At 37.6% G+C, this 12337-nt stretch overlaps 1 protein-coding gene across 3 annotated transcripts in view; it reads left to right on the top strand.

Moving 5' to 3' along the window:
• Window positions 1–12337, top strand: part of LOC109560994 (multidrug resistance-associated protein 1-like) — a 97442-nt gene that overhangs the window by 64082 nt on the left and 21023 nt on the right. For all 3 annotated transcript variants that reach the window (XM_070786475.1, XM_019963459.2, XM_070786472.1), the window contains 2 exons: window positions 7414–7474; window positions 7974–8193. In XM_070786475.1, the coding sequence (XP_070642576.1) occupies window positions 7414–7474; window positions 7974–8193 (281 nt within the window). The remainder of the gene's footprint in view (window positions 1–7413; window positions 7475–7973; window positions 8194–12337) is intronic.

Below are 12337 nucleotides of genomic sequence, written 5' to 3'. Positions count from 1 at the left end.
TATTCTATTCCAGCAGCCCTGACTCTGCTATTCCTGGGCAATCAGACATGCTCCTTCCCTGGGATCCCGCTAGTTAGGGCATTTTTCTCCCAGATATCCATATGGCTTATGTTCTCCCAACTTCTGCAAGTCTTTCCTCAAGTGTCACCTCATCAATGAAGACTTGTTCAACCACCCTATTTTATATCACAATATCCCTTCTGTGCTTTTCTCCCCATAATTTTTATTAATTACCTGCATAGTAGAAAATGTATTGGCTTGTATTTTGTCTTTCTCTTACCTCTAGGTTTTAAGCTTTATAAGAGCAGGAATTTTTGTCTTTTTGTTCTCTGTTACTGCCATCTAAATAACACATTTCAACTAAACACTCAATAGCTTGTAACCTAGTGTTCAATAAGCATTGTGAATGGATGAATAAATAACTAGAGACTGAAAGAACACCCAGGGAACTTTAAACTATCATTTTATTTTTTCTTACCATTATAACAGTGTTTCATTTATATGAGTGCAATTTTTAAGGGTATCCAAGAAAAGCAAATCCACTGAAGCAGAAACACTGAAGCAGACTTTGAAATTTGTGTGCTGTGGCATTTGTACACATCTCTGAATCATAGTTTTCATTTGTATATAGTCTGACCATACACTCAATGAGTAGCTTGCTTTAAAGCTTAAAAGTGAAAAAGTAATAATTATTGTTGTAAACATAACCATACCCTCTCCTTTATAATAAATAGTTTTCCTTGTTTAAAAGTCATCTTTAGTTATATCTAAATGGAACCTCTCAAAGTTTCGGGTGGACCACTTTTGCAAAATTTTTCCTTAAAAAAAGAACCCTAGTCCTTATGGAGGTTTGTTTACAGATCTGGTTTCTAAACATTTATCAAGTTATGGAGGCTCAAACAGAAACCAGCTTGCCGAAAGTTACTTCTTCAGTAAAGATCACATCAAAAAGATTACCTCATTCTACTATGGTACATTCATGTCAACACAGTCTGGCCTCAAACTTACTTTTTAATTACTAAAAGTAATTAAAAGTGATCAAAGTGTTATTGGAGGTCCCTGAATCCTCCATACCATTTTTATGTTGTCTATGAAAAATCAGAGACTTATTTTCATTTCTCCAAAATGTGTGCATTTCTTTACATACGTCCATGTATTTCCTACTTTATGACTTTCTATATGATCACTAGTCTAGCTTTTGTTTTTTTAATCTGCTTTACTTTTTGGTAAGACAACATTATATGGAGAAAATTTTCCTGACTTTCAACCTAACTTGTATTTCTTAAACATACTCAATTTTTTCCAATTTGTGCAGAATTAAGATAGACTAGAGATTGGAAGATACAAGGAAGTAATCGCGACAACACATACTCTCTACAGGGGGATATACTGAGATAGAACAATGAATCTTCCTTGTGGAAGGATTCTCAGGAAAACTGACTACCCATCAAGAGAAAAGGTGGAAAAGAATATGGACCAAATAATGTTTGAGAGTCTCTCCCTTTGAAATTTAAGAATTAGAATTACTTCAGATCAGATCAGATCAGTTGCTCAGTCATGTCCGACTCTTTGTGACCCCATGAATTGCAGCACGCCAGGCCTCCCTGTCCAGCACCAACTCCCGGAGTTCACCCAGACTCACGTCCATCGAGTCAGTGATGCCATCCAGCCATCTCATCCTCTGTTGATCCCTTCTCCTCCTGCCACCAATCCCTCCCAGCATCAGAGTCTTTTCTATTGAGTCAACTCTTCACATGAGGTGGCCAAAGTACTGGAGTTTAAGCTTTAGCATCATTCCTTCCAAAGAAATCCCAGGCTGATCTCCTTCAGAATGGACTCGTTGTATCTCCTTGCAGTCCAAGGGACTCTCAAGAGTTTTCCCCAACACCACAGTTCAAAAGCATCAATTCTTCAGCGCTCAGCCTTCTTCACAGTCCAACTCTCACATCCATATATGACCACAGGAAAAACCATAGCCTTGACTAGACAGACCTTTGTTGGCAAAGTAATGTCTCTGCTTTTGAATATGCTATCTAGGTTGATCATAACTTTCCTGTCAAGGAGTAAGCGTCTTTTAATTTCATGGCTGCAATCACCATCTGCAGTGATTTTGGAGCCCAGAAAAATAAAGTCTGACACTGTTTCCACTGTTTCCCCATCTATTTCCCATGAAGTGATGGGACTGGATGCCATGATCTTCGTTTTCTGAATGTTGAGTTTTAAGCCAACTTTTTCACTCTCCACTTTCACTTTCGTCAAGAGGCTTTTTAGTTCTTCTTCACTTTCTGCCATAAGGGTGGTGTCATCTGCATATCTGAGGTGATTGATATTTCTCCTGGCAATCTTGATTCCAGCTTGTGTTTCTTCCAGTCCAACGTTTCTCATGATGTACTCTGCATATAAGTTAAATAAACAGGGTGACAATATACAGCCTTGCTGCTGCTGCTGCTAAGTCACGTCAGTCGTGTCCGATTCTGTGCGACCCCATAGAAGGCAGCCCGCCAGGCTCCGCCATCCCTGGGATTCTCCAGGCAAGAATACTGGAGTGGGGTGCCATTTCTTTCTCCAATGCATGAAAGTGAAAAGTCAAAGTGAAGTCGCTCAGTCGTGTCCGACTCTTAGCTACCTCATGGACTGCAGCCCACCAGGCTCCTCCAGGCAAGCCCACCAGGCAAGAGTCCTGGAGTGGGGAGCCATTGCCTTCTCCGATACAGCCTTGATGTACTCCTTTTCCTATCTGGAACCAGTCTGTTGTTCCATGTCCAGTTCTAACTGTTGCTTCCTGACCTGCATACAAATTTCTCAAGAGGCAGGTCAGTTGGTCTTGTATTCCCATCTCTTGAAGAATTTATCCACAGTTTATTGTGATCCACACAGTCAAAGGCTTTGGCATAGTCATTAAAGCAGAAATAGATGTTTTTCTGGAACTCTCTTGCTTTTTCCATGATCCAGCGGATGTTGGCAATTTGATCTCTGGTTCCTCTGCCTTTTCTAAAACCAGCTTGAACATCAGGAAGTTCACGGTTCACATATTGCTGAAGCCTGGCTTGGAGAATCTTGAGCATTACTTTACTAGTGTTAGTTTTGTTTTCAAATAGGGACTAAAATAATTGGAACTGTTTCAACATTTTATTCTTCATTTTGTGGTTTAATTTTGTATGGTATATATTAATTATTTTATTTCCTTAAAATCCTTATTTCTATCTTCCTTGAATAAAATAAACTGAAAATGCCATTTTAGCATCTAGACTGCCCCCTTCTGGCTTTCATGTCAGGCTCTATTAATCACTTTAATCCTCCCATACATACTCCATACTTTACAACTGTATGCTCAGATCAGGGATAATGGTTTCAGTATGTTAATTTTATATATTTTATACAAAAATATGCAGACAGGTATCGTGCCAACTTTCCCAAGGGTTTCTGAAGGACAGAACAAGACTCATTTTTAAAACTTCTCTACCAGCACAAAATAATTTGCTCTTTTAAAATTCAAATAAAACCTGTTATTCACAACAAAATGCCCAGGATCACATGCAGTATTTTTGTGGAAAAAGAATAATTAACATTGTAGTTTGGAAAAACTGAAACTTTTTGTGTAGTGTTCATTAAATTATTGGTCTTTGTTAGTTATGTCTAATTAGGATGCTTTAATTCCCTTTTAACAGTTGGGTTTCATAGCAGTTTATATCCCACTACATTAAGAATTAATTTTTTGGCTTGACACCAATGCTAAATTTGCTTATCCAAACAGAAGCCATGCCAAGGGCTTGAAGGATGATGACAGTAATTAACCCAAATCATATACCAGGAGCTATTCCAATGAAAGTGTCTGTTAAATAGTGTATCTTTTTTTTTGATGGTGAAACTGATCCGGCAAAGGGCATGTACCAAGACCTCCCACAGAATGTTTCCTGACAGAAATGCCAAAGATGGGCAGGGAACAACTACTGAACTGATCAAATAGCCATTTCTTATTCTGATAAACAGAATGAGAAGCATGGAGAAATGGGGGCATGCATGTACCTCAGCTAAGAATTTCTAGAGGTCAGTTTGATATTTCATATATCAAATGACTTAAAATTTAGCGTGTCTCAAGTTCCTATGTCCCTACAAGGGACCATGAGAGATGTATAAACAGAATGAGCATTGTAACAATAATAAAGTAGGAAAAATCTGCAACAGGCATAACTTTTGATTTTGTTGAACAAGCCTTAATTTAGTAAAAAGATAAAATCTTATGTTGCCATATGACAGAATAAAATGTTATTATAGAATGATATTTGAGGTTGATTATATTTGTTGTTGTTCAGTCACTCACTCGTGTCCAACTTTTTGCAACGCCATGGACTACAGCATGCCAGGCTTCCCTGTCCTTCACCATCTCCCAGAACTTGATTAAACTCATTTCCACGAGTCGGTGATGCCATCCAATCATCTCATCCTCTGTCATCCCCTTCTACTCCTGCCTTCAATCTTTCCCAGCATCCAGGTCTTTTCTAATGAGTCAGCTCTTCACATAGGTGGCCAAAGTATGGGAGCTTCAGCTTCAGCATCAGTGCTTCCAATGAATATTCAGGGTTGATTTCCTTTAGGATTGACTGGTTTGATCTTCTTGCTGTCCAAAGGACTCTCAAGAGTCTTCTCCAATACCGCAGTTCAAAAACATCAATATTTTGGCCCTCAGCCTTCTTTATGGTCCAACTTTCACATTCATACATGACTACTGGAAAAACCATAGCTTTGACTGTACAGACCTTTGTTGGCAAAGGTCTGTACCTTTGTACAAATGTCTCTGCATTTTATATTGAGTTGCAAAGACCATGTGTACATTAAAAAAAAAAAAAGTAAGACTGGTTATGGAGCAACATTTGAATTATGACACCACATTTATTGGAGAAGGAAATAGAAACCCACTCCAGTGTTCTTTTCTGGAGAACCTCATGGACAGAGGAGCCTGGCAGGCTACAGTCCATGGGGTCACAAAGAGTTGGACATGACTGAGAGACTCATACACACACCACACATATAAAGACTCTAGCAGTACTCACAAACACCTTAGCACCAGATATCTCTGGAATATTAGCATTATGAGTATTTTTCTTCAGCTTCTATTCCTCCTCTGTTTTCTTTCTTCTCTCTCCTCCTTTGTCCTTGTTCTTCTTTGTGCTATTCGGTATTTTCCAAATATTTCTTCAGCAATACAATTCCAGAAGAGTTGACAGCTCCATGGTGATGGTTGGAAATGTGTCAAGATTGAGACAGAGGAAGTGTTTTGGCCAGAGTAAGCTTTAGAAGAGGTAAGAAATAACTGGTTCAGTGCAGGGTGATTGAGATAAACAAGTAGAGATGAAGCAGATGGCAAGTAGGCTTTTTACTGTATGTATCTGGAGCTCAGAAAAGAGGTTTGGACTTGAGAAATCCATTTGAGAGTCACCAACAGAGAAGAAGTTTGTTGAAACTGAGGGTGGAGGAGATTGCTCAGAAAAGGAGCATACGAAAGGAATAATGACTAGAGCTGAGTGTCATGAAATATACATTTTTAAAGAAGACAAAGAAACTAATGGAAACCCAGACAGGTGGAAGAAAACACAAAGGTATGATGGTAAGGAAGTAAAAGGAAACATGTCTTAAACAAGGGGATGATCAATGATGTTAATTTCTATGAAGAGTTTAGGTGAGATAATCTTCAAAGTATCCCAAGAATACAGCAGTAAGTATTGTACTTTCTTTATCAAGGCCCCACTGTTGGAAACCCTTTCAGCCAGGTGTTGGAAAGTTCAAGGAGAAAAAAAAGGTGGTTTGGCAGAAAAATATTTGGCTACAGAAGGAAGGCAGGAAGTAAGAGGATAACTGAACACTGGAATGAGGGTGAAATCATTTTTGTGGTGATGGTATTAATTATAAGATGAGAAAAATGTGTAGTTCTCTGTGGGCTGATGGGAAAGAGATGCTTGAAAGGAAGATGAAGATTAAAAAAGAGAGAACAATTGAGGATCTTAAAATTTGCCTTACGATAAAATGATCCCTTGCATCATTCCTTTAAAGATAGGTTTCCAGACGGGAATCTTACAATCTGCATTTTTATCAAGCACTGTTAAATGACTCATCAGCAGGAAAGTATGGAAACAATTATAGTTAATAAATGTATTTTGAGGCAATGGGCAGAATGTGATTCGGATCATAAGGTTATCCTTGGATCTGAGGAGAGAACTATCTTTGCTTTTTATAGGAGAGAGTCAGAAAAGGCAGAGTGGAGATGCAGGAATGTGGAAGTGTGGCAACTGACTTCCCTGTCTGTGTTGACTTTCTCCATCAGATAGGATGTCAAGGCCCCTTCTGAGAGATGCAAGAATTTCTAGGCACTATGAAAACCCACATGGAAGGAAGATACTAATTTATGGTGGAGCCAGTTTGCAGGGCTTTATGATCTTTTGAAGTAGCACTCCACAGATAGGGAGCAAGTATGATCAGGACTGACTTGTGAGTTCTAATGTTGAAGCTTAATAGAAGGAAAAGGAAAACTATTAAAGTTTAGAATATCACCACCATTTGGGCGAAATGTAATCATGGAGTACAGGCTGAATAATGAAAAGATTCAAGACAGGACATAGATGTGCTTAGTCCTGAGAGTTTTCCTGAACGTGGGACCATTGATTCTAAAACCAGGAAGATCCCAGGTAAACCAGGATCATTGATCATCCTAGGGAGCATGGATGATAGAAAGTTGCATTTTTAAACTGAGAGTCTCGATAGAATAAGAACCAAATATAGTGAGACTAACTGAATGTACGATTTAGAAATAGAAGAGGTTACATTATGGCCAGAGGCTGGAATAATTAGAGTTGGGTTTTCAAAGGTGGATTAGTTCCAGGTAATAAGATTCATGGTTTATGGTCATGAAAGCTGATGGCCAATGTAGCATGCAGCTGACAGACTCTAAAAGTATGAAGGTCATGAAGTTGAGAAGAGATTGAGTTTAATACAGTTGTCCTTGTCAGCTATGCCATCCCCCAGAATGGTGGCAGACTGAGGTGGCATGAATTAGCTTGATGCTAGTCTTCTGGTAGGACAGGAGGCAAAGACCTGAGGAGGCACAGATTATGGTCCAGCCAGATGGAATAGCTTAAACAATCTAGGAGTTCGGCTCAAGTTTGAAGGGCAATTTTCTAGAAGAAACGGTGAAAAAATCAGGCAGTATGCCCTGGCTCTAAAATATGTGGGGTATGGAAGAATAAACAATTTCCCTTCCAGGAGATTAAAGAAACAAAGTTATTGTCAAGGCAAGTCAGGTTGCTGTTAATAAAGCAGACGAATATCCAAAAAAAGGGATTGAGCATGTATAACTTTTAAAAAATGTTTGGTTGATCTAAAAATCTAAAGGAAAAAAAGGATGTTGTCTTGCTTTATCAGGCCCTTATTGGATCAAAGGAAACAGTTCTCAGTGAGAAAAGAAAAGATTCCTGTTGGTGGGGTGAGTACCAGAATAACTAGTGTTATTTGTTACTAACCACTCCCATGTAAGTATTATTAACAAATACCATCTATTTTTTAATGAATTTGAAGGGAGTTGCTATATAATATTTTGAAGAAATTAAAGCAAATGAGCTATCGGACATTAGAGTGATGTTTAATTATTTAGCTATGTGTATTTAGCTGCGTATACTCTTATTTACTAAAGATATTTAGCTGTGTGTATTTCACTATGTATATTCTTGTTAATGATAGTAACTAACATTATTTGAGCACTTATTTTAAAGCCCTCAGGACTGTGAATGTACTTTGCTTGTACTTATAAGGTGGCTACTATTATTATTCCAATTTATAAATGAGTAATCTGAGGATTAGAGGAGTTGGTAACTTGAATCAAGGTCATAAAGCTTAGAATATATCACAGTAGGTTTAAATGTAGCTTTTAGTGTGACTTTTAATTACAGTAATTTATCATTTTTTAAAAACAATTTTGCTTTTAGGTGAAGTTTTCAGTCATTCTGAAGTATCTTCACGCCTTCGGCTGGCTCTGGGTGTGGCTGAATGTGGCCACTTGCCTGGGGCAGAATTTGGTGGGAACTGGACAGAATCTCTGGCTTAGTACCTGGGCAAAAGAAGCAAAACACATGAATGATTTCACAGAATGGAAGCAAATAAGAAGCAAGAAATTAAGCATCTATGGATTACTGGGATTAATGCAAGGTTAAAAAAAAGTCTAGCTTTTTTTTTTTCAGTTGCTTTTCTTTTCTTTTTCTAACCTAACTGATCTGGATGCAAGCATAAGGCATTTTTTTTAAATCTACGTCATAATATTCATGTATTTTGATAATTCAAATACATATATTTTTAATTCACCATATTTGAGAGAATAAACAGAAACTTGTATGTGTCAACTACACGACCCATACTAAAAAATTTGTCTCATTTAATCTTAGCAATAAGTATTTAGAAAGGTATCATTATCCCCATTTTACAGCTGAGAAAATGGAGGTTTATCTGTTAAGTCATTCAGGACTCAAAGTCTTGACGACATGGCTAGTCACTGTATGTGGGAGGCTTGTGACTGATGTGAAGATCAGTGAGTGAGTCTGTTAAAAACTGCATTGTAAGTAAAGTTTAATACTACATGGCAAGCAATATTTGTATAATAGTAAAAGACGACACTGGGAGGATTTAGAGCAGGGGAAAGCTATATTTGGTTGAGAGATTAAGATAATTCCCAAGGCATAGTTGGCATTTGAGGCGACACTGAAAAGATGGATTGAGTTTTGTCAGAGATCACAGAGAAGGGAAGGTGAGAGATGCAGAGAAAGATGTTCATAAAGATGGATAGGAAAGTTGAGGGGGCTCTAGGCATAGCTGAGGATGCCAATCTGAGTTATCTTCAGGTAACTGATGGGGCAGGAGAGGAACTGGAGGTAGAAAGGTAGTTTGGAAATGTGTTAAAGATGATGGTTGGAAAGGCAAGTGGAAAACTTTGAGAATTGAGGGGGGAAAGAAATGACAGAATTTGTAGTTATTTTTCAGAATATGAATAAACTTGGTGTGATGAAAAAACAGATGGATTTTTATTGGAGGGACTAAAGTCAGAGACCAGGGAGAAGTTGGGATTGGTAGGGATAAAAATAACCAAGTAAAAAAGATATCTGATCCATCTCCTTGTCACCCAAAGCATCTAGTCCAGTGCTAACCAATGGGCAGTGAATGGAATAAGGCTGAATAAAGTACGAATGGAGGCAGGGTCAGAGAACTGCAGTGGGGTTGCAGAAAAGGGATGGATAGGAAAGACACTGCAGTGAAAAGATATATAAAATTTGTTGTGGGTGAGAAGAGAGCATCACTTGAGATTTTGAAGTTCGAGTAATTGGGAAAACAATGAAGACAAAAATAAAGAAACCAGTGGGGAAGAGTCTTAAGTGAGAGAACAGAGAAATTATGAATTCAGTTTGGAACACATTTAGTGGGAAGTGTGGATATATTTTGCTGTTGTTTTTCCCCCCAGTAAGCAAAGTAGATTCACACTGTCCTTCAAAGAAGTTAAGTGATTTGAAAGAGTAAGAAGAAAGATTTTCAAAAGTACAGTACTCAAAAGTACAGAACCATTAAAGGAAAGGTCTTTTAAATTAGAGACAATCTTTGTGTATTTATAAGGAGAAAAGATAACGTGAAGGAGAGTGATAAAGTTAAATAAGAAAACAAATCAGCTACATGGAAGTCTTGCTTCCCTTGCACATCTAAGGATGTGCATAAGGGAAAACAGAAAGAATACATACTTATGGTAACAGAAAATGAGGATAACATTTAAAAGTATGTGACTCAAGGCCTTGCTTTGTTTTCTCCTCTCCCATCTTATCTTTTATTATGTCACCATCAGTTCAGTTCAGTCGTTCAGTTGTGTCCGACTCTTTGCGACTTCATGAATCTCAGCATGCCAGGCCTCCTTGTCCGTCACCAACTCCCGGAGTCCACCCAAAACCATGTCCATCGAGTCAGTGATGCCATCCAGCCATCTCATCTTCTGTCGTCCCCTTCTCCTCCTGCCCCCAAATCCCTCCCAGCATCAGGGTCTTTTTCAATGAGTCAACTCTTCGCATGAGGTGGCCAAAGTATTGGGAGTTTCAGCTTTAGCATCAGTCCTTGCAATGAACACCCAGGACTGATCTCCTTTAGGATGGACTGGTTGGACCACCTTAGTACTACCTATAAGTATGTCCATCAGAAAGTAAACAAATATTTTGAGGCAAATTTATGCTTGTTTTGTCATTCTGTTACACTCATTGGGGAAAGAGTTTTTATGTTAATAACTAAAATGAGATTCAGGAACTTAGAATGTGCTTGGTTCTAAACCAGTGAGTCAAGTTTATTGGCTTGTGGTTTGAAACTCAATGAGGTGAAGGTAGATTTAGAGATATATCGATAGAATGCTGAGCAGCAAAAGAAATATCCCATATACATCTCTATACCAGTGTCTATCATCATATATAGGAGAGTTAAACTCTTACCAACCTAGTGAGCTCATGTTGCAGTTTTAAGGGAGATTCAGTATCCTTTGGAGAATATTTTAAGTGACCAAATACTGTTATTTTCCTATACTAGGCAAGGTATGCAAGTTTAGTATTCAAAATTTTACTCGTTTACTTTAACTAACTGTCAGGAGGTATAAAAAGTATTTTGTAATGAAAGTAACAGATTATATACAATTTAATCAAAAAGATTTTTTCATGACTGGATTTTTATTTTTTACATTTAAAAATTTAAAGTTTTGACTTATTATTAAATGTAATTATGTTATAAATTTTAAATTATTTCATAAGAAATGAAACTCTGTAATTTCTGGTTTTATTAGTGGTCCACAGCTGCATCCTCTGGAACCTGATCCAATCAAAAGCAGGCTGTATTCACTGATATCATAAAAGCTTACATTAATTTTTGAGCTTTAAAGCATAAATAGCACTTTCACATGTTAATACCAGAGGCCTGCTATGAATAATATAGAAGGCTGACATTCAAACAAAACTGGAGAACTGAAGCAGAAAATACTGCATCTATATTTTATAACAATAATAACGATCCTACCTTATCTTCTGAAAAAGAAATAGCCCTAAACATTTTATTTCTGGTTCTCAGCTATGTGCTGAATCTCTGGAACACTCTGGACATCCCTAATCTGTTGTGTTTTATGCCTCCTTGTTAGAGACTTCCTTTTCCAACCCAGTGTGTAAAATATAGACACCTTATTTTCAACGTGTGGTGTTTAAGGAGTACACTGCTACTCCCTGTTTGAGATGAATGAGTGGATCATTTACTTTACTTACCTCACAAAATTCCACTGAAATGACAGTGAACAAATCCAAAAGTAAAGGGTTCAGGGAATTTCACAGTGATGAATTTCTGCATAAGTGATTATAGTGATAATCAAGGGTAGAAGAACCTGTAACAAATACTAGATGAAGCTGTAAAAGCATAGTAAGTGGTCCAGTCTATCCACTGGAGAAACACAAGTACAGGGAGTAAGATTAAGTAGCACAGAATTAATCAAAGTGGCTCACTAGAGCTTTGTCCTGGCCTGTCAGCCTCTCCTACAAGCTCAGCCCCATCCCCAGCACTAGCTATGTATTATTATATACCAACTGGCACAGTAATAATACAATGAAAACTAGGAGCTGATGCTTAAAAAGAGAATGAAGGTTACTAGTGTGTGTGACATATATTAAAGATGGCCTCCTTGTGTGGCTTTTGAAGAAGTTCCAGCCTGCATATAAATCACCATATAAGACTTGCAGGGTCACACCCACTTACGTGGAACTTCCATTCAGAGGAGAGAAATGTTGGGGGAAATTAATGTATACACTGGCAGAAGAAGGGCACACCAAGTACCTCTTGATTAACCATATCTTTATCTCGCATGTTTAAATTGGTCATGATGGATGGTCATGCGTTTTAATTAAGTGAACAGTATAAATAAGAGCTAACAAACAGAACAGTGGAACCAAGAAGTAAAATACTCATACTTGGTATATAAGAGAAGCTTAAAATATCTAATTAGTATCTTTAGATATTCAAATGGCAGAAGCAAAGCAAGTGCAGAATGTGCTGAAATAAGGTCAGTCTAAGAGCAAGAAAGTTCTTAAAAAAATTTAAAGAGATTGTACAAGTTTGAAGAGATAAATTGGAAGAGAGAGTCCCAGATGTACAACACCAGAAACAGATGGCAAATGATAAATAAGGAAAAATTACAGTAACAATCCAGGATGCTCACCATCCCTATAGTAAGACTTTCAGTAAATGCAGATAGAAATGATCAACTATATAATATTTAACAACATTTTCTGTAATTGAAGAAAAC

This window comes from Bos indicus, chromosome 1 (genome assembly GCF_029378745.1).
Source record: "Bos indicus isolate NIAB-ARS_2022 breed Sahiwal x Tharparkar chromosome 1, NIAB-ARS_B.indTharparkar_mat_pri_1.0, whole genome shotgun sequence".
In the NCBI taxonomy this organism is placed as follows: domain Eukaryota; kingdom Metazoa; phylum Chordata; class Mammalia; order Artiodactyla; family Bovidae; genus Bos; species Bos indicus.
The sequence above is the reverse complement of the archived record's forward strand: the minus strand, read 5'-3'. Positions and strand labels throughout refer to the sequence as shown.